The 23221-nt window shown below is 39.6% G+C and overlaps 1 protein-coding gene across 1 annotated transcript in view; it reads left to right on the top strand.

Annotated features, from left to right (window-relative positions):
- Nucleotides 1-20129, top strand: part of Ppp6c (protein phosphatase 6 catalytic subunit) — a 31673-nt gene extending 11544 nt beyond the window's left edge. Inside the window, exons 2-7 of the mRNA XM_057755416.1 lie at nucleotides 3904-3999; nucleotides 5408-5473; nucleotides 7071-7212; nucleotides 14619-14698; nucleotides 14830-15039; nucleotides 16937-20129. Coding sequence (XP_057611399.1) covers nucleotides 3904-3999; nucleotides 5408-5473; nucleotides 7071-7212; nucleotides 14619-14698; nucleotides 14830-15039; nucleotides 16937-17185 — 843 coding nt within the window. The 3' untranslated portion in view covers nucleotides 17186-20129. The remainder of the gene's footprint in view (nucleotides 1-3903; nucleotides 4000-5407; nucleotides 5474-7070; nucleotides 7213-14618; nucleotides 14699-14829; nucleotides 15040-16936) is intronic.
- Nucleotides 20130-23221: the final 3092 nt, after the last annotated feature.

The raw sequence follows: 23221 nt of genomic DNA on the forward strand, positions 1-23221 counted from the left end.
GTTCTTTAATTTCCAGAGTGGGGAGGAGAATCATGGCAATTAAAGCTACCTTATAATCATGTAAATCTACAGTAGCAACCAAATGTAGGCACTTGGTGGAATTTGGTGGTCTTTCTTTTGTAAGCACAGCAAGTCCCTATAATAAGATAGGTACTGCTGTCTGATCCACAGAGGCAATGACTGTAGATCCATTCTCTTTAATTTTTTTTTGCATTAATCTCATTTTTGACTATCCTGTCAGCTTTATCTGTGATGCTATACTCCAATAATTCTCTGCAGCCTAAGTCTGTGCCTCCAGCATCTGCTCTGACTCTATAGTGAGCCCTGCAAGCCAGACAACTGAATAGTGGTCCGCTCCAGTCCCTCGGTTCCTGGGAGCCCAGCAACCACACCACCCACATCTAGCTCCTTGCTTGCTTTTTTCTTTTGGGAGGGGTGTGTTTTTGTTTGTTTGTTTGTTTGTTTGTTTTGAGACAGGGTCTCGCTACATAGTTGTAGTAGTTTGAATGTAATTGGCTCCCATAATTTCATGGGGAGTGACACTATTAGATGTGACTTTGTTAGAGCAAATACGGTCTTGTTAGAGGAAGTGTGCTACTGTGGCACGGGCGGGCTTTGAGGGTCCCTATGCTCAGAATACTGCCCAGTGACTCATTTGACTTCCTGTTGCCTGCAAGATATAGGACTCTTAGCTACTCCAGCACCATGTCTGCCTGCCATGTTCCTCAACATGATGATAATGGACTTAATCTTTGAAATTGTAAGCAAATCACCCCAATTAAATGCTTTCTTTATAAGAATTGCTGTGGTCATAATGTCTCATCACAGCAATAAAAATTTTAAGGCAATGGTCTTGGTGGCCTGGAACTCTTTGTATAAACCAGACAGTCCTGGCTGGAACTTAAAGAGATCCTTCTGCCTCTGCCCCTGGAGTGCTGGAATTAAAGGTGTGTGCTGCCACACCTGACTCTTTTTTCTAATTACATTTTTAGTTAATTTGTTATATGCTTGTGTGTGTGTGTGTGTGTGTGTGTGTGTGTGTGTGTGTGTGTATGGGAGAGATGCAGGCACCACTCACATTCAGATGTTGGGACAGCTCACCCATGCACTTATTAACAGGGTCAGCTCTACTGTGCTGCCCAGACAAGGTGCTGGGTCAGCTCACCTGCCTGTCACAGGTGGAGGAGGAGAAGGTGGGGAGGGCATCTTTCCCTCATCAATGCCACCTTGTGGCAGACAAGGGGGACAAAACCAACTCTCCCATTCTCATGCCCTCAGGACAGCTCACCTGCAAACCCCACCCCCACCCCTGTGAACAGGGTCAGCTTTATTGTGCTCCCCAGGCAAGGGCAGGACCGCGCTGCAGCCAGTGAGGGGCGGGGCCAACTCTCTACAACGCTATCCTCTTAGCACAGTAGTAACGGAGTCATGGATGTAAACATAGACTGACTGTGGACCCAGGCGTGGGCCCAGGTGGTAAGCAGGCCACTCACACTAGCTTGGTCCTCACCGCCTTCACCTCTTCAAATCTGTCCCCCTTCCTTTCCTCCCTCCCCCCCTTCTCTCTCTCTCTTTCTCTCTGTCTCTCCCACATATTTCCTCCCGGCTGCCTGGGACGGGAGGTGCATGGGTCTGTTTCCATTCACCCCCTCTTCTCTCTCTCTTTGTTTTTTTTTGGGGGGGGATTGTTTGTTTTGAGACAGGGTTTCTCTATGCAGCAGTCCTAGCTATCCTGGAACTCTGTAGACCAGGCTGGCCTCGTACTCACAGAGATCTGCCTGCCTCTTCCTCCCGAGTGCTGGGATTAAAGACTTGTGCCACCAGCGCCCCTACTCAGTCTTAATGGTGCTGTACCAGATCTTGTTTTCTGCTCAGGCATGTGCTTTTATCTGCTAATTTAAAAAAAAAATTATATCTTTATTACTGATTGAATGTATAATACAATTTTCTTACCTTTCAAAGGAAGGACTTGAGGTTGGGGGAGCTGGAAAGTTGGCTCTGTGGTTAACAGTACTTATTGTTCTTTTTTTTTTTTTATTAAAAATTTTTTTACTAAAAATTTCCGCCTCCTCCCCGCCTCCCTTTTCCCTCCCCCTCCCCCCACTCCCCACACCCCACTCCCTACCCCCTCCCTCTCCAGTCCAAAGAGCAGTCAGGGTTCCCTGCCCTGTGGGCAGTCCAAGGTCCTCCACCCTCCATCCAGGTCTAGGAAGGTGAGCATCCAAACCGGCTAGGCTCCCACAAAGCCAGTACGTGCAGTAGGGTCAAAACTCAGTGCCATTGTCCTTGGCTTCTCAGCAGCCCTCATTGTCTGCCATGTTCAGAGAGTCCGGTTTTATCCCATGCTTATTCAGTCCCAGTACAGCTGGCCTTGGTGAGCTCCCAATAGATCAGCCCCACCGTCTCAGTGGGTGGGTGCCCCCCTCGCGGTCTTGACTTCCTTGCTCATGTTCTCCCTCCTTCTGTTCCTCATTTGGACCTAGGGAGCTCAGTCCATTGCTCCAATGTGGGTCTCTGTCTCTTATCTCCATCCATCGCCAGATGAAGGTTCTATGGTGATATGTAAGATATTCATTAGTGTGGTTATAGGATCGGGCCATTTCAGGCTCTCTCTCCTCAGCTGCCCAAGGACCTAGTTGGGTACATCTCTCTGGACCCCTGGGAACCCCTCTAGAGTCAAGTCTCTTGCCAACCCTAAACTGGCTCCCTTAGTTAAGAAATATACTTCCCTGCTCCCATATCCATCCTTCCATTATCCCAACCATCCCATTCCCCCAAGCTCTCCCCATCCTCCCCTTCTCACTTTTCTCTCCCCATCTCCCCTTTCCCCCCACCCCACCCCCCAGTTCCCAATTTTTGCCCAGCAATCTTGTCTACTTCCAATATCCAGGAGGATGGTCTCCAAAATATATAAAGAACTCAAGAAACTAGACGTTAAAATGCTAATTAACCCAATTAAAAAATGGGGCAATGAACTGAACAGAGAATTCTCAACAGAAGAAGTTCAAATGGCCAAAAGACACTTAAGGTCATGCTCAACCTCCTTAGTGATCAGGGAAATGCAAATCAAGACAACTTTAAGATACCATCTTACACCTGTCAGAATGGCTAAAATCAAAAACACCAACGATAGCCTTTGCTGGAGAGGTTGTGGAGTAAGGGGTACACTCATCCATTGCTGGTGGGAATGCAAACTTGTCCAACCACTTTGGAAATCAGTGTGGCGGTTTCTCAGGAAATTCGGGATCAACCTACCCCAGGACCCAGCAATACCACTCTTGGGAATATACCCAAGAGATGCCCTATCATATTACAAAAGCATTTGTTCAACTATGTTCATAGCAGCATTATTTGTAATAGCCAGAACCTGGAAACAACCTAGATGTCCTTCCACGGAAGAATGGATGAAGAAAGTGTGGAATATATACATATTAGAGTACTACTCAGCGGTAAAAAACAATGACTTCTTGAATTTTGCATGCAAATGAATGGAAATAGAAAACACTATCCTGAGTGAGGTAACCCAGACCCAAAAAGATGAACATGGAATGTGCTCACTCATAATTGGTTTTTAGCCATAAATATAGGACATTGAGCCTATAATTCGCGATCCTAGAGAAGCTAAATAAAAAGGTGAACCCAAAGAAAAACATACTTGTTGCTCTTGTAGAGGAACTGGGTTTAGCTCCCAGCACTTACATTAACTCACATTAACTCCAGCTTCAGGGGATCTGAGGCCTTCTTTGGCATGCAAGTGGTACATGCAGGCAAAATACACATATAAAATATTTTTTAAAGGAGAAACTTAGTTTCTCTAAATATTAGTCTTTGTATTTTGTTATTTAATTCTTAGTTTTAATATTGTCATGAAAGTTGACAGTTTTCTTCCTTCTCTTTTTTCAGCGACTGTGTGACTATGTTTGCGATCTGCTCTTGGAAGAGTCGAATGTTCAGCCAGTGTCAACACCAGTAACAGTGTGTGGGGACATACATGGACAGGTAATTTTCACAAGGAAGTTTTAGGGTTTGTAGAGTCAGTGATCCATTTGTTTCTAACCTGTGCTGCAAAATAAAACAAAACCCAGCTGGTGATTAGGTGGTGTTGGTCTTCATGCCATGCCTGGTTCCTGGTTCACTGTACTGACAGATAAAAGCAGTAGTCAAATATCTCATAACTTTGACTTCTACTTATAAAGTGTAATGCACTGCTGTGTTGTTGTGTGGAGCAGTGTAGGGTGTTCCATGATGGTGAAAGATGCAAAATATAAGACTGGGTGCTCATAGAAATTATAGTTAACAGGAGATGGTTTTGTCTTGTTCATTCATCAATGTCTTATTAGAATCTGCTCATTTCTTTAGTAAGAATGAAAATAGCAAAAGTTCAGAAAAGCAAATTGTTGCAAGATTTTATAGCAAGTCACTGATAGAATGAGATGAAAAAGATTTAATCTATTTCTTCGATGGGACTGTAGGACCTCAAATACCTGCTGACTTTTTTTTTCATTTTATTTATTATTTTTAATGTGTGTATATGTTGTGTAATGTGCATGTGTGATGCGCCCATAGAAGCCAGAGGAGTTGAATTCCCTAGAGTTTGAATTGCAGGTGGTAGTGAGCTACTTACTTAGATAGGTACCAGTAATTAAACACGGTCCTCAGGAAGAACGGTTTATGCTCTTAGCCACTGAGCCATTTCTCCAGCCCCTATCTGCTGGCTTTTGTTAATAAGAATTCCAAAGCACTGACTAGAAGGCACAACTTAGCATTAGACTTGGGAACTAAAAGCTAAAAAGCTAGTTCATAGCCTGCTGTGTACATGCAGTGTAGTTGGGACTGTAGAACCTGGAATATGCTGTGAAAAATCACTCTACCACACAGCTGACTGACTGCAATTTCATTCCCTGATGTCATGGTATATATAGGAGCAGAAATGTATCTAAATTGGCCCTGAATAGAGACTGCTTCATAAATAAAAACCATTTTGACTACTTACAAAGCTATTTTCTTTTTGCTTTTTCAAGCAGTTTTCTGAATGACGAGGTTATAATAAGCCTGACATCTGTAATGCCAGCTTTTAAATAGAAACCTCATGATGTCATCTTTGATCTGTTAGCTTTCTGTAGAGTAAACTTTAGAGAATGGATTTCTTAAGTTTCCTTGTAACTTGCCTCCGCAATATAATTGACATTTGCATTTTGTTACACAAAGCAGTACCTTAGCTTATGTGTATTTTGTTTTTCAAGGCCTTTTAAGGTTTGGGAATTAAATTTTGGCAGTTTTGCTTATACTTTATTTCTTCTTATAAATGTAAATATTTGAAGTCTGTTTCTTCACTTGTCTCATTCACAATTTATCTTAACTCTTTCACAGGAATTTATAATCAGCATATATTGCTTTTCTTTTACAGTTCTATGATCTTTGTGAACTGTTCAGAACTGGAGGTCAGGTTCCTGACACAAACTATATATTTATGGTATGTAAACACTAGCGATATCAAGTGCTTATTCAAAATCAAAAGGCTTTGGCTTATTTTATGTAAATTCTATAATTGCTATTTAAATGTATGAAAAGGTGAGTCTTACTTCTCTGTATTTTGTCATGTCTTCTACTTAAACACAATTGCTATGTTTGTAAACTTACTGCACAAATAGGACTGAGTGATGACTGCCAGCAATGGCAGGAGGGCCACATAGAACTCCTGGTCAGACTGTGGCTGGGTGGCTACACAAAGGTATAGTTTGATATATCATACTTTTTCTAATGTACACTTGCTATTATGGTGGATTTTTTTACTCTGCTTTTTTAATATAATGTTGAAATTTTCTGAATTTGTGTGTGTGTGTGTGTGCGTGTGTGTGTGTGGCACATGCACATGTTTGTGTATGTGCATGCCACTAAACAGCCTTGGCTGTTGTTCATTACTTAGGTGCCATCTACCTGTACTTGAGACAAGGTCTCTCATTACCCTGGAACTCCCTAAGTAGGCTAGGCTGGCTCTCCAGAAGTCCCCAGGTTCTGCCTGCCTCTGCCTCTTCAGTACTGGATTGCCAGCATGTAATGTAGCACTACGCTTTGTTGTTTCTATGTGGGTTCTGGGGATTAAATTTAGGTAGAGGCTCATACCTGGAAGGCAAGTACTTTATCCACTAAGCTATCTTCCCAGCCTGTTGATAGAAATTTTTGAAGATTGATTTATCTTTTATGTGTATGAGTATTTTGCTTGAATGTGTGTCTGCACCACATGTGTACCTTCTGCCTGTAGAGGTCAGAGGAGGGCATTGGGTCCTATGGAACCTTAGTTACAGATGGTTGTGAACCACCATTTGGGTGCTAGGAATCGAACTCAGACCCTTTGCAAGAACAAGTGTCATTGCAAAGTTCTCTGTCACCTTTCTAATTATTAGTAGTAAGTTTTTTAATCGATTATTATTTTTATGTGTATGGATGTTTTGCCTTCATTTATGTCTATGTACCCCATGCATGCTTGGTTCTCTTGGAGGCCAGAAGAGGGTATCAGATACCCTGGAACTGGAGTTACAGATGATTATTAGCTACTGTATGGGTGCTGGGAATAGAACTTAGGTCCTCTGGGAAAACCACAGATGGCACGTCTCCAGCCATGTATTGCTATTTTGTAAAGCTATTTCCTGAATAGTGGTGTGGTATTGTCCCAAGTGTAAATAGTATTTCATACCTGTAAGGTTGGGAGGGGGCAGTTCGGGTTTTTTCTTTTCTTTTTTATGAGGGGATCTCACCACATTGTCCTGGCTGACCTGAAGCTTTCTAGGTAGACTAGGCTTTCTCTCCACTTTATTGCCTTGAGAACAGAGGCTTTCATTGAACCAGAAACCCTCTGGATTTCAGTAGGTTTCATCAAGGCTTCACCTGTCTTAGCCCATAGTGCTTCGGTGCAGCCATCTTTTTATATGTGTACTAGGGACTCACAGGTCCTGTTTCTAAATAATTTTTAAGAAATTATTTTTTAAAAACAATGTGCAGCTCCTGATTATTATTCTTTTGGGCTCTTACAGCTATTGTATGGTTTGTAACTGTAAACTTTTACTTTACAGGGGGATTTTGTAGACAGAGGTTACTATAGCTTGGAGACCTTCACTTATCTTCTTGCACTAAAGGCTAAATGGCCTGATCGTATTACACTTTTAAGAGGAAATCATGAGAGTAGACAGATAACACAGGTGTATGGATTTTATGGTAAGACCTTCTTTTCTTTGATTCTAAGTAGTATCTTTTGGGGGAAAAATTGTATATGTACTTGTTTTTGTTGTTGTTGTTGTTGTCTTTTTTTTTCTAGTTAACTGCGTTTCCCCAGTCAACTGGAAATCTTGCCATATAGAGAAAGACTGACTGACTACTACTAAGGCTTTGGTGTACAGCTTTCTAAATCAGTGTGGAAAGAAGTAATCTTACATTTCCACTTTGGAATCACTTTGAGTGCGTGTTTAAAATGCAGATTGTGGGCCTGTGAGATGGGCCAGTGGCTAAAGGCACTTACTGCTAAGCCTGATAGCCAGAGTTTGTTTACCAGGGCCCTCGTGGTGGGCAGAGAACACCTACTCCTGAACACACGAGTGCTGAAGCATGACTCCCAAAGGGACAGCCAGGGCTACACAGAGAAACCATGTTTCAGAAAACCAAAATTTTTTTTTTAATTTAAATTTAGATTGTTGGATCTCACTTCAAGCATCGTAATCAAATTCTGTTGGTATAGAACCCTGGAATCTACTGAGGGTGCATGTTACATACATTCAAGACTGGAGTTTTGTCTGTGCATGCCTTCTCCCTTCTCCCATCCCCACTCCCCTTTCCTATCCTCTTTGTTTTGGTCAGTGATGGAGATTGAATCCAGAACTATGCATGCTAGGCAAGCACTCTACTACTGAGCTATATCTCCAGTCTTTCCTTAATGCTATGCTGCGTGCTTAGCCTTTTTACTTCCTTAGTCTTTTGGTTGGTTTGTTGTTTTGTTCGTTTTTGACAGAATGTTCCCATAGATGCCTAGAGTGGCCTAGTACTCACTGTCATCCTTGACCACATGATCCTCCTGTGGCGTCTCCCGAGTGCTGGGATTCTACACATCTACCACCAACTACAGTTCCTTGTCGTTCTATAGCTATATCATATTAGAATGTATGGATGTACCATAATTAGTCTGTTTCTCATTGGACATTTAGTTGCTTTTTTGTTGTTGTTTTCTTCCTCTTTGTCTTTTTCTTTTCTTTTCTTTTTTTTTTTTTTTTTTTTTTTTTGAGATAGTCTTGCTATATGGTTCTGGTCTAAACACTGTAAACCAGTCTGACCTTAAATGTGCTTCCATCTCTCTGCCTCAGCCTCTGAAATGCTAGGATTACAGGCATGTGTCACCATACCCAACTGAATGTTTTGTTCTTTTGCAGGATAATCAGTATTCTGGGTAGCATACTGTGGTGTTAGCTCAGTGAGTAAGACCAATATAAATTCTAAGAAATGCTTTGTTCAGTGATTTTATTAATGTGTGGCCATCATAGAGTACTTATTGCACATTATAAAATGGCTGTAGAACAAGATACCAGATGGTATGTAGATCCAGTGTCCCTTATCCATAATGTTTGGGTCCAGAAGTACTTTAGACTTTGGATATTTTTTTTTAATTTTGTAATATTTGAAAAAACATGAGATTTCTTGAGGATGAGACACAAATATAACACAGTTTTTATATCTATGGTATGTATAATTTTATTATATAAAATATTATAATTTTATGTATCTTATATATAATATATGGAGTCTGAAAATAGTTTTGTAAAATACAGATTGAGTATCCATAATCTGAAACTCCACAACTCCAAATCATCATCTATAAAGTGTGAAATTTTGAGCACTACCGTGACACTCAAAAGTTTCAGATTCGTGATACTTTCGTTTTTAATGTGCCATGCACATGCCCAGGGCATATAAGGTAGGCACTCTGCCACTAAGCTACACTCTAACTCTGAAGTCTGAAACATCATGAAGTATAAACATTGTGTGTGTGTGTGTGTGTGTGTGTGTGTGTGTGTGTGTGTGTGATGTTGTTTCTGGAATTTTGATATAGGATTACTGGAACTTGCTGTGTGACCCAGGCTGGCCTTGAACTCATGTGGCAGTCTTCCTGCAAGCCTTGCTGTAGGATGAAGGCCCGCTTATTTGTCCCAGCTCTACCCTGTTATTGGCTAACTCTCACGTCTTGATTTAACCCATCTCTATTAATCTGTATATCACCACGTGGCAGTGGCTTACTGGCAAAGATTCAGCATGTCTGACTCTGGTGGTGACTCCATAGCTTTTCTCTCTGACTCTGCCTCCTTTCTCCCAGTATGCCATTTAGTTTTCCCCACGTACCTAAGTTTTGCCCTATCAGCAGGCCCAAAGCAGTTTCTTTATTCATTAACCAATGAAAGCAACACATAGCCAGAAGGACCTCCTACACCATTTTCCCTTTTCTGTTTAAACAAAAAAGAAGGCTTTAACTTTAACATAGCAAAACTGCATATAACAAAACAGGTATCAAGCAAGAACTACAGTTACAATGTTTATATCTCCTAAGGAAAACTATAACTATAAATTTTTCAACTCCATCAAAGACTCCAGAAGGATATAATATTACCTAAGTAAACCAGAAGTGCATTGTAAGCAACTTCCAAAACTCTAGAAATGACAGAGATATCTCCCTGCCTGGACAGTCAACCAAAGTTCTTCCGCACCGTTGGGGCATCCATCTTTGGCCTGCAGGCCCATAGTGTCCAGCAGCTTTTCCATGAAGCAGGAAAATTTTCAAAGACAGTTCTGCCTATATTGGCAGTTTGCCTTTCATTTTCTTCTGTATCCTGTAGAATGTCTTGCAGACTCTTTTCACGAAGCAGGTACCCCGAAGGATCATCTCACCTTTAGGCATGTTCAGCCAGCAGTCATTTCTCTATGGGTTCTGCAGGTCCATTTTTTACAACATACCATGAAGCAGTCCAGGCAAGAGCAGTTTCTTGCCCAAATGGCTAACCAACTCCATAAGGAGTCTCTTTAATGCCCATCATCCACGCCTATCATCCTCTTGAAATAGCTTGATGCTGCCAGAAGCAGATGTGTCTCACTGTCATGAAAAGTCTTAAGTTCTTAAACACTTTAAATGTCATATTCTGAAGGATCCTGAAAGATTTGAAGAATATCTAACTGAAATATATCTCTTTACATATAGAAAATCTAACATAACTACAAGTTTGATTATTATAGATGATTATCTATAACCTATATTTCTTAATTACAGATTACATTTTTTAAATGAACTACACAATCTCAGTACCTTAATCAAGAGCAAAAATATACATATAACAAAATAGACCTTAAATTTGTATCAGTAAACTAAGATTCATACCAATGCAAATCTCTATAGCATATCCCCCTTTAAATGTAAACAATTATAAACAATATTTGGGAATATGGGTGTAGTTTTGTAGGAGGTCCTTCTATGTGTTGCTTTCATTGGTTAATAAAGAAGCTGCCTTGGCCTTTTGATGGAGCAAAACTTAGGTAGGTGGAGGTAATGGACAGACTGATGGGAGAAAAAAGGGCAGAGTTAGAGAGATGCTATGGAGCCGCCACCAGAGTACAACATGCTGGAACTTTAGCTGGTAAGCCACTGCCACATGGCGATACAACGATTAATTAAAATGGGTTAAATTAAGATGTAAGAATTAGCCAATAAGCCGGGCGGTGGTGGCGCACGCCTTTAATCCCAGCACTTGGGAGGCAAAGGCAGGCGGATCTCTGTGAGTTCGAGGCCAGCCTGGTCTACAAGAGCTAGTTCCAGGACAGGCTCCAAAACCACAGAGAAACCCTGTCTCGAAAAAACCAAAAAAAGAAAAAGAAAAAGAAAAAAAAAAAAAAGAATTAGCCAATAAGAAACTAGAGCTAATGGGCCAAGCAGTGATTTAATTAATACAGTTTCTGTGTAGTTATACTGGAGCTAAGCTAGCTGGGCAGCCAGATCAAACAAGCAGGCCCTCCTTGCAACACTTTACCTCCTAAATGCTAGGGATAGAGGCCTGAGCACTCAAATGGGATGAAACATTTCAGATAAGGCATATCTGAGTAATTTTTTGATTATTTGAAATAAGATCTCATTCTGTAGCTTGGTTGGCCTGAATTCATTGAGTGTTCCAAGTTAGCCTCAAAATTCAGTAACTCTCCTGAATCAGTCTCCCAACTGCTGGCTGAACATTTATTTACTTGCTTACCTATTTATAGACAAGGTTTCATTGTGCAACCTCCTGCCTTAGCCTCCCAAGTTCTGGGATTATAGATCACTGTCCCCATGTTTGGTACAATCCACTTTGTCTGTCTGTCTGTCTGTCTGTCTGTCTGTCTGTCTGTCTGTCTGTCTGTCTGTCTGTGTCAGGGTCTCTTCACTTACCCTTGACTGTCCTGGAACTCACTGTACACCAAGCTGGCCTTCAACTCACCTGCCTCTGTCTCCTGAGCACTGAGATTAAAGGCATGTGCCACCACATCCCCCTTATTTTTTAAAAAAGAATATGGAAATAAACTTAAAATGTGTGTGTACTGTGGCCATATGTGGAGGTCAGACAATTTATAAGAGTTGTTTTTTTTTCTTTAACCATGGGGATTCTGGGGATTGAATTCAGGTTATCAGGCTTGGTAGCAATCCTGAGATTGCTACCCTAATCTTTATCTTATTTATAATTATATTTTTTAATTGTTTTTTACGTAGTCTCTATACATCGCTGGCTGACCTAGAACTTTTTGTATCGAACACCTCAAAGTCTACCTGCCTGTTTCTCCCAAGTACCAAAATTGCCACCACATCTGGCTTTTACTTATTTTAAGACTTATTTTTATTTTATGAATATGAGTTTGCTTGCATGTATGTCTGTGCACAATGTGAGTAATGGAAACTGAATCCAGGTCTTTTGTAAGACCATTAAATGCTCTTATCTTAGTTAGGGTTTCTATTGCTATGAAGGAACACCATGACCACAGCAACTTATAAAGAAAAATGTTGGGGGAAGCTGCTCATTCTTTCCCAACCACTTAGACCCAAAATAATCACTCAGAAACTATATTATTTGCAATACTGTTTGGCCAATAGCTTAAGCATATTGCTAGCTAGCTCTTATATCCTAAACTAACCCGTTTCCATTAATCTGTGCTTCACCACAAAGTCGTGACCGAGGCATCTGTCCCTGGCAGCTACATGGCATCTCACTGACTGTACCTACTTTGTCTATAAATCTCTTTCAGCCTGACTTTACTCTGTTAAGCCATTGGCCGAAAGCAGCTTCACCTCCTGCATCAGGAAGAACATTTAATTGGGCTGACTTAACATGTTCAGAGGTTTAGTCCATTATCATTATGGCGTGACATGATGGTATACATGGTATGGTGCTGGAGAAGGAGCTGAGATTCAGTCCTGCATCTTCACTCTACATGAAGTGAACTGAGACAATGGGCATGGGTTGAGCATATATGAGACCTCAAAGCCCACCGCCACAGTGACATTTCCTCCAACAAGGTCATATCCACTCCAACAAAGCCACACCTCCTAATAGTGCCATTCCTTATGAGCTTATGGAGTGCAATTGCATTGATACTACCATAGCCCTTAGCCACTGAGCCATCACTCCAACCTCCCAGTTGTTTTCAGCCTCCCAATATTTATTTTTAGTGTATTTCCATTATGAATGGGGTCATTTATAGAATTTGCCACGTATATTATCATCTTGACCCTTAGAAAGATTGGCTTTTTTGCAGCATTTTAAATTTTAGACTTTTAGATTATGGATACTCAAAAATATGTGTCTAAGAGATAAGTGGTTTATGTGTGTAATTACAGTACATTCTTCAGTGTAGGGCAAAGGGACAGAAAGCGGGGAAAGGATGTGGGTTTAGGACTTGTGTGCAGTATGCTTTGGCTGAAGAAAATGATAACAGTACCAAATTATGTTGTCTGAGGTTTCTGTCCTGCCCAGATCCCGTAGTTGTTAACTCGCAAAGAAATCACACAGAGGTCTACATTAATCATAAACTGACCCATTAGCTCAGGCTTCTTACTAACTCTTATAACTTACGTTAGCCCGTTATTCTTATCTGTGTTAGCCACATGTCTCGGTACCTTTTTCAGTGGTGTAGTCACATCTTGTTTTTTCTGTGTCTGGACAGGACTGCAGAGAGAGCTTCCCTCTTTCCAGAATTCTCCTGTTCTCATTGACCCACCTCTACTTCCTGTCTGGTTGTCCCACCAATACTTCCTGCATGGCTACTGGCCAATCAGCATAAATTTAAAATTTAGTTGCAGTTTTCCAAAGATCTCACTTTGCCCTGAGAAATGTTGGGATAAGAATTACTCATGTAGTAATATTAAAGAAATGTTTTATAGAATTACTTGGCATTAACATAACTGTCCAAAGCATTTGGTTTGGCATATGTGAGATCAATGATTTCTTTCTCAATGATAACATTTTGGTTAATATTTCCAACTTCATTTTAGGATCATTCCTGGAATGAAAAGGATTATAATTTCTTTAAGGGACATGGTTTTTAAAGATTTGCTTATATTTTATGTGTATGAGTGTTTTGCTTGAATGTTGTATATGCACTACATTTGTGCCTGGTACCTGCAGAGGCCAGAAGAGAGTGTAAGATCCACTGACTTGAGTTATAGATAGTTGTAAACCAGGTGACCGCTGAGAACTGAGGATCGGGTGCTCTTAACTACTGAGCCATCTCTCTAGTCCCATCTTATTTGTATGTATAGATGTACTATGGATTGAACTTGGGCTTTATACATGCAAGGGATACATGTAGGCAGTTTTTGTTTTGTTTTGTTTTGTTTTGTTTTTTTTTTTTTTTTGGCTCACCAGCTCACAAAAATTGATATGGAGATGCCGGCGTGGTGGCACATGCCTTTAATCCCAGCACTAGGGAGGCAGAGGCAGGCGGATCTCTGTGAGTTTGAGGCCAGCCTGGTCTACAAGAGCTAGTTCCAGGACAGGCTCTAAAACTATGGTGAAACCCTGTCTCAAAAAAACAATAAAATAAAATTGATACGGAGACTTATTATTAGTTATTAAAACTTGACCTTAGCTTAGGCTTGTTTCTCACTAGCTCTTATAACTTAAATTAACCCATATTATTAAATCTACGTTCTTTTACATGACTCATTTACCTTTAATCTGTTATAAAATACCATCCTGCTTCCTCTTCATCTGGCTGGTGACTCCACCTTTCTTTTCCCAGCACTGTCTTTGTCTAGAAGTTCTGGCTGTACCTCCTGCCTAGCTATTGACTATTTAGCTTTTTATTATACCAACACAGTGATACATCTTCACACAGTGTAAAGAAATATTCCACAAATCCTGCCTCTAAGTTATATCCCAGTCTTCCTTAGAATATGTGTATTTTTAGATAGTAGACTTCTTTTGCTTCTATATGAAAAAATCTATTAGGAATATATATGCACCATAATTTTTTGCTCTAGGTGAATTAAGGTGAATTTCTTTTGTAACAAAGGTAACTATAGGAGTTGATACATTATTTCATTAATCAGAACATTTTTATTTTCTTCACAGATGAGTGCCAAACAAAATATGGAAATGCTAATGCTTGGAGATACTGTACCAAAGTTTTTGACATGCTCACAGTAGCAGCTGTAAGTTTATATGACTCTCCTTAGAGCCTCAAGTATTTTTATCAGTTGTTGCCTTTACTTAGTTTCGTATTTATTGTTGAATTTAAATATGACTGAGTTTATTATTATCCTTTGTTACTCTTTTTTGCTAGTTAATAGATGAGCAAATTTTGTGTGTTCATGGCGGCTTATCTCCTGATATCAAAACACTGGATCAAATTCGAACCATTGAACGAAATCAGGAAATTCCTCACAAAGGAGCATTTTGTGACCTGGTGTGGTCAGATCCTGAAGATGTAGACACTTGGGCAATCAGTCCCAGAGGAGCAGGTTGGCTTTTTGGAGCAAAAGTCACAAATGAGGTAAAGCTAACATTTTTTGGAAAAGTAGTTCTTTGATTGGTAAAAGAATAATGATGATCTCAGTTATCAAACTTCAAGCCTAATTTAATAAAATTATTGTTGCTATATGTATCAGATTCCTACTGTAGTTGATTGAATTATGCTTCCTAAATGGTTTAGCCAGATTATATAGTGAAAGCACTCTGCTTATATAATTAAACAGTTTTCCAGCAGTCTGCTTATATTATTAAAATAATAGTTAAGTAACAGGATCACCAGAGCAAGATAGGCAACTTTTTTGTTTGTTCATTTTAATGGCCAATCAAATATCCTGAAATATACATATATTCTGACAGTCTTCTAATCCCAGTTGATTTCATATTTTATTTTACTTACTTTTTGTTTAAATCATACTTTGACCGTTTTGTTTTGTTTTGAGACAGGGTCTTTAGAGCTCACTATATAGACCAGGCTGGTCTCGAACTCACAGAGATCTGCCTGTCTCTGCTTCCCCAGTTCTGGGATCAAAGGTGTGCACCACTCTGCATGGCATAACCTTTACTTTTTATTCTGTGTCTTGCACCATGTGCATGAAGTGCCTGCAGAAGCCAGATACAGGTTGTGAACTGCTGTGTGGTGGTTGGGAATCAAACTCCTATCTTTTGGAAAAGCAGCCAGTGCTCTAAAAGCATCTCTCTAGCCTGAATTCAGAATTTAAAGTAATATACATAAGCTAAGAAAATTCAGTATTGTTCCAAGGCACTTACTGAATCTCTATGACTAGATGAAAATAAGAACCATTAGTAATAATATAAAAATAACTTCTTGTTTACAATTTACAAAACACTATGATTACAGTCTTTGCTCTCTAATAATCTACAGTGCTGGCTGCATGAATACAGCAATTTTAAAATTCAGAAACTATTTTCTATAAATCTTTTGGGCAAATAATTTACAAATAAGATATACACAGAAATTCTGACGTCTTCTGCTGCTCTTTTATGACTGCAGCTTCATCGAATTATGTACCTACGTGCATACATCAAAACAGCCGTGAACAAACGTGGGCAGATAGCGTTCACAGACACACAGTTCTGTTGAGATGTGTTTCAACATAATAATAGAACCATAGAACTAGGTGCTAGGGCCATTGGTTTATCCTCACTTCTGGAAAGACTTTACTGAGTCTGAATTCTTTCCTCTTCAGGTTGCAAAGAAGAATAATCTCTTTGTGGCATACACTAAACCCTCACATAATAAGACTGATAATAATTTTGTTATATAATTAAATAGAAAACCTTTGCTTTGTATCTGGTGGTAATTATGTAATTTTTTTCCCCTAGAAGCTTCTTCTTTTTCTTGATATAGTTCTTAATAGGTGGCTTAGACTGGCCTCAAACTCCTGATTTTCCTAGCAATTTTTGTGATGTTTACTTGCTTGCTTGTTTATTATTTATTTGTGTGTGTGTGCGTGTTGGAAGGATGAGAAGAGGCCAAAGGACAACTTGTGGAAGTCAGTTCTCTCCTACTATGTGGGTTCTGGGATCAAAATCTGGTCACCAGGCCTGTTGACAAGCCTCTCTACCAACCTAGCCATTTACTATTACTATGGCTGTTTTAAAGATATGTCATCTCTGTGTTGCAGAGAATGGTCTCAAACTTGTGAACTCAAGGGGTCCTCCTCTTCAGCCTTCCGAGTAACTGAGAATACAGGTGCTAATTACTATACCTGGCTTAGAAACTTCAAATTGTGGGTCATGTACTCCAAAATAGACTTGAGCCAAAGCGACAGTGGAAATGTTGGGAATGATTATAGAGTGGGACTTAGAATCATGATAACTTCAATAGTGATGCTTGCTGCTTGGATTGGTTATCAAGCTGCTGGATGGAATACTCACAGAGCCTTTCTAAATTGCAGTTTGTTCATATCAACAACTTAAAACTCATCTGCAGAGCACATCAGCTTGTACATGAAGGCTATAAGTTTATGTTTGACGAGAAGCTGGTCACAGTGTGGTCTGCTCCTAACTACTGCTATCGCTGTGGAAACATCGCTTCCATCATGGTCTTCAAAGATGTCAATACGAGAGAACCAAAGTTATTCCGGGCAGTTCCAGATTCAGAGCGTGTTATTCCTCCCAGAACCACGACGCCGTATTTCCTCTGAGGCCATTGCCATCTTGCTGGCCCACTTTATACCCTCTTTTACCCCAACTTTCTTGTACCCTCTACAATATACTTATTATTGAGCACTTTGCTGCTGAAATGCTGCCTCTTGCCTTTTTTTTTTTAAATTATCTAAATTTATTATTTGTTATGGTGTCGATAGCAATGTTTTTCTATCAGTTTTGTCACTCATCCCATCCCCACCTTGGACTTGTTTGAGAAAACTTGAGAAATGTCTTAATACTCACATTGCTGCATGTAGCTCTTGCTTATTTACTGTTCTGGGGAAACAGGAAGCATTTCCTCTTTTTAAAAGCCCATTGACAATTACATGGAAATCCTCATTTGTATCAGCCAGCCTTCTGCTTTTGTTTGGTAGGGTTAAGAAATTTCAGCAGCAAAGTTGTCCAGTGGGCAGGATGGACTGCAGATGCCTGAGTCATGTCCCCTTGTCGCAGCTGTAAACTTCACTGTCCATTGTTGGATGATGATTTGATGTTTCAAAAGGGTATAAAATAAATTGGTCTAAAGGGCTGCCCTCCTTGTTGTGTTTTTAAATTTTAGTTAAAACTGCTACAGCTTATAACTTTGTACATTAAGATAATTGTACTGATCTTTTTTCAGATTTCTTGTATTTTTTAATAAAGTAATCTTAAAACTCAGATAGGTTAAGTGTTAGAAATTTTAAACAACTTACATTGTTAACTAAAGGTTACTTTTCTTTTTCTTTCTTTTTTCTTTTCTTTTTCCTTGTTTTCCTAAGAGTTTTTGACCCTTTGGTTATTGAATCTAAAATTTCAATTGAAATTCAATATTTATTTTTTTAAAATACCACTAAATTGTGCCTAAAGAACATAACTGCCATAGTAACATTTTGATTTCTATCCTCTATAGTAATAGAAAACATTTAATAGTTGTAGCGCTGCTGTGTAGATTTGATGCCAGTTGAGTAGAATGTGTTCAATCCAGTTTACACTCTCCTGAGTGTCATCAAGTAAATGAGTACTTTTCAATAGCAAGCATACTCTCGCTGTAACCTTTGACCTTAACTTTTACAAAGTATTCAGTTTTTAACAGCAACTTTAAAGGCTGAAAAATCAGAACCCTTGTGTTTGTGAACTGTAATCTGAAGCAGATAATTCAAAGTGTGGAAAAAAAACAGGCGGTTTGCTTGTGAAGGTCTGTTATGCCATATTTCAGCTTTGTGTGTGTGTAATTTGACTATCTAAAGGGTTGTGATGATCAGTTCTTGATATGTAATTGTCCACTTAATAAGGACAAGTATATCATTATCTCTTATGACTGTTGTCATAGATGATTTTGGGATGTACCATCTTGTGAAATTTTTGGTATCCCTTTAAAGTGATAATTATTTTTTGTCATCCCAGGAAATTCATGTGAAGCAATTGATTAAAGCACTTTAGCATCTGTTCAGGTAGTTTTAAAAAACAACTTTTCCCCTACAGTATAAGAACTTCCAGGTTACCTAAAAATGCAATAAAAATCTTAATAGTCTAAGCTTCTTGGCAAATACTATTTCATCAGGGTTTCTTTTACTGAATGAGCACAATATTGTTTTGATTTTATTTGTCCCTAATCACCCAGCCCCTTGTACAGTTTTTAATTGTGTAGTTCTATGAAAGAAGTGACTGAGACATTTGCTGCACACACTTGAACTAATGGTGGGTCAGTAGCTTTGTGTTACTTTCCTAACCCCAGTGTAATTCAGGTGGAAAGGTATTTTTATCTCACAGGAATATGTAGCTATGTATTTTATTAATTGTGAAACACTGGAATTAATGGTGCAGACAACTTGATGTGGTTTTTGAACAGCTCTCTGCAGTATTTTCCTATTTGTGTTACCATAAATTGTATTTAAGTGCTTGCCCTCCACTGCCTTTAAGTTGTATCAGTAAAATCAGTAACTCTCAGTCCACTCTTTCTGCTTCACACTCCTTAGCTTAGGTTGGTGTGGTTGTTTTTATTCTCCTTCAATGTGACTTATTTTCAAGTCACGGTGTACTGCTTTTGTTTGTCACTAGCTGGGCATGTGCCAATAATATTCTTCCATCCCTTAACTGCCATCTCTGTTTTGCCTGACTTTGCTTCAACTGAATAATGGCTTTGAGGCATGGAAAAAGTAGTTTTTCTATTAGACTTGTGAAGGAAAGAGAGAGTGAATGTATTGGACCTTGCAAGCCTGAAAAAGAATAATTGGATCCCTCTACTAAACAAGGGCTATGTATTTATTATTCAGAGTAATCATGTGATGAGAGATACTTGCAAGCCAGAGATCTGAAGTTGAGGGAATCTGCTACTCCCTGTGTCTAGGCTGAATGTAAAACACCTTATGTTGTATCAATGGGGCTAAGAACTATTTCTATTTGACTGTGATATACTTGGTTTCTAATAAAGTGTCGTAGGCTCCAGTGAGAACTGTCTGCTTTGAATTGCCATTTCCTCCTTTCTTCCTTTGGCTGATAGACTTGGCTAGCTTCCCATAGATCAGTGCAAGAGTCTCATTTCTTTAAATGTGTTCACTTGGGCGTGATCTTAAAAAGCCTCGATCAAGACCGCATCTAATACGCAACCTGTGTCAGCTCCTATTCCATCTGGATGTCTAGAACTGTCAGAAGATTTTGACATCTTAAACGTTGAGTTGCTTTTGAAATAAGGCTCACAATGTTCCTTGCATTTAAGATCTCTGTGTGTGTTTTCTCTGTAAACCCAGCTCCGTGCCTGTACTGTGAAATCCTGCCATTGACAGTAGAATCACTTTGTGTCAGCCTTCAGAAAATTGTGTACAGAATTGAGATTTAACTGCAAGACTTCAGATTTTTAAATGTCTTTGTTTTTTAAATGCTGATGTTTGTAAAGCACCTCCAGTTCTTTGAATGAAAGGTGCTACATTCCCTCGGTGTCAATTAATAAAACGATTGTAGGAAGTTTATGAAAAATAATTTTATCTAATGCAGTCTATAGTATTCCCTGAGAAGAAGGTAGCATTTCATGTAATTTATGTTTTCAAAGAGATGCTTACTCTTTCACTTGGTTGTGTGACTTATAAACAGAACTAACCTTTTTCCCCCCTGCATTTGAAAAGTCCCCTAGAATTATGCAAGTTTCCTACACATGAATATGTACCTTTCTTATGAGAATTAAGTTTATGCCTAGATTGCTAACATAGTTCTTAATTCAACAATGTATGACATTTATACAGAAACTTTTATTGTAGTATATACCACTCTTGTGAGTACCTGAAAATGGTTCTGAGCATTTTGTATAGAAATGGGAGTGGAATTTTTTTAATCTATAATCAAGCATTTTAGATAAATGCTAACATGCCCTATTTTGCAGTACTGAGGATTGAACCCAGGACCTTGTACATGCTAGGTAAGCAGTCTACCACTGAGCTACATGCCTGGCCTGTACATGTCCTATTTTGTGATCCTTTTAATTTTTCTGGGGTCCAGGGGCACTGGTTGTTTTAAGACAGATTCTCACCATGTAGACCACACTGGCCTTGTAGAGATCCACTTGGCTTTGCCTCCAAAGTGCTGAGATTAAAGACATACATCACCATGCCCAGCTTCTGTCTTGTAGAACTCTTGGTATGGATGTATGTCTAAATTACTCCTATCCCCACCTGCCCGTGTTGAGAGAATATGCATTGGAAAGGATAGGTAAGCTGTCAAGATCTCAGGAAAACTGGAACTTGAACCCCCTGGAGGGGACTGAACAGTGACTGCTCAAGCCTTCTCTTTTAAGCACTATTGAGTTTCGCAACTTTTTGACCCTGAACAAATTAAATTCTCTGATCTTCCATTTCTTTCTAAAAATAAAGTGAAGCTGGTTATAATATTAAGAATAGCACCCACAAAATGACCAGTTCTTGGCCCAAAGCTGTTATCTACTGAGGACTCGATCAAAATCAGTGTGATTAAGAAGAGGAACTCAGGGTCATCAAACATGGCTACTAACAGTATAACTTTTTTAAGGAAAATAATTTATTTGTTCTATGTATGTGATTTCTTTTGCCTGCGTTTATGTCTGCAGAGTTCGAAGAGGGCATCAGACACCCTGGAACGGGTTAGGCATGGCTCGTTGGGCGAGGGCTTAGCCCAGGCCCTCTGCAAACAAGCGCTCTTAACCACAGCCACCAGTCCAGTCCCACAGTGTAGACTTTAGTCAAGGGATTTGGAGGAAGTGTCTTGGTGTGGGCAGACAAAAGTGATGGGCTGGGAATATGCATGAGCCCAGAAATCGAGATGATAGAACTTGAACACAACATAAAGATTAATTACATTTAGGAAGACCCAACAACTAGCTTCGGTTCTGTTGACAGATTGTCTATGCTTCAGAGAGGCCAGTCGTGGAAAAATTGGGTAGTAGGAAGAGGATTTTAATAAGAATGTCATGCGTGATATTTCAAGATTACAGCAGGATCCCTTCACCCAAAACTCCTTGGTTTCTTTTTGCTGAGTTAATAATTAAGTAGAAAATGAAAATTGAAATAATTGGTGACTCTATGGCTCTAGAATTACATCATTTAGGGGAAACAACAGACATTTGGTAATATTTTCTCTAGTCAAAGCCATTTTTAAAAATCCCATAACAGGGCTGGAGAGATGGTTTAGTAGTTAAGAGGACAAATTGCTCTCCAGAGAAGCGTAGGGTTCAATTTCCAGCAGTCACATGGCAAATCACAATCTGCAACTTCCATCTCAGAGAGCCTACATTAGCACCAGACATGCGTGTTATGTACAAACATACATGGAGGCAAAACACCAGTACAGATAAATACAACTTTAAAATTCCTATAATGCAATTATGAAGGAGAACATTTTGGGGGTCAGCAGTAGGACAGCAAGGTAGGTGTTTGCCACAAGCCTAATGAGCAGAGTGTGGTCTCCAGGACCCACAAGATGAAAGAAAACTACTGACTCCCACAAGTTGACTTCTCCCCTACATGTCCCCACATGAATCACCCTCTTCCTCTCTTCCTCCTTCCCTCTGCCTCCCTCTCTTAAATGTAATAAGAGCTCTTCAGCATTGCAAAAAATAAAATACCACTATACCTTACTGCATCCCATATTTTATAAGAGGAAAGCCATCTTAGCATCAAGGATGGATACAAGATAAACCATTTAGAAATGAAGAGCCGGGCGGTGGTGGCGCAAGCCTTTAATCCCAGCACTCGGGAGGCAGAGGCAGGCGGATCTCTGTGAGTTCGAGACCAGCCTGGTCTACAAGAGCTAGTTCCAGGACAGGCTCCAAAACCACAGAGAAACCCTGTCTCGAAAAAAAACAAAAAAGAAAAAAAGAAAGAAAGAAATAAAGAAGAACCCATTGCATCAAATACATTTGGTTCTGTGGAAAAATTCGTATCTCACTATTTGGGATACTATCCATTTGTGGAGATTTGTGTAATATTTGTCCTCGTGCATTTTATTTGTTTGTGTGTGTGTGTGTGTGAGAGAGAGAGAGAGAGAGAGAGAGAGAGAGAGAGAGAGAGAGAGAGAGAGAGATGTGCACATGGAGGTCCGAGACTTTAGAGTCTGTTGCTCTGTGCGTTCCAGGACTGAACACACAATGTCAGGCTTGAACAGCAAGCACCTTTTACTCTGCTGAGCCATATCTCTGCCACTGCATTCTTGGTGTGTTTAAACAAAATGTGTTCTAAAATGAAAGAGACTCAAGAGAAAATTTTATGCCTCCTCCCGAATCTAGCAGGAAGAAATGAACTTAGGATCTTCTTGACAACTCTGTATAGGAATAAAGTTATACAGAGTATTACTCATCTTAAGAATTAAATTTTTCACTGGGCATGATAGTTCACCCCTTTAATCCCAGCACCAGGGAGGCAGAGGCAGGCAGATCTCTTTGAGTTTGAGGCCAGCCTGGAGTACAAAGTGAGTTCCAGAACAGTCAGGACTATACAAAGAAACTTGTCTCAAAACCCACCCACGCCCAAAATTATATTCTTCAGATGCAATACATATAAGTCTGCTGTATTTTCGAAATAGCTTTGTTAGAG

Source organism: Chionomys nivalis, chromosome 22, assembly GCF_950005125.1.
Source record: "Chionomys nivalis chromosome 22, mChiNiv1.1, whole genome shotgun sequence".
NCBI classification, from domain to species: domain Eukaryota; kingdom Metazoa; phylum Chordata; class Mammalia; order Rodentia; family Cricetidae; genus Chionomys; species Chionomys nivalis.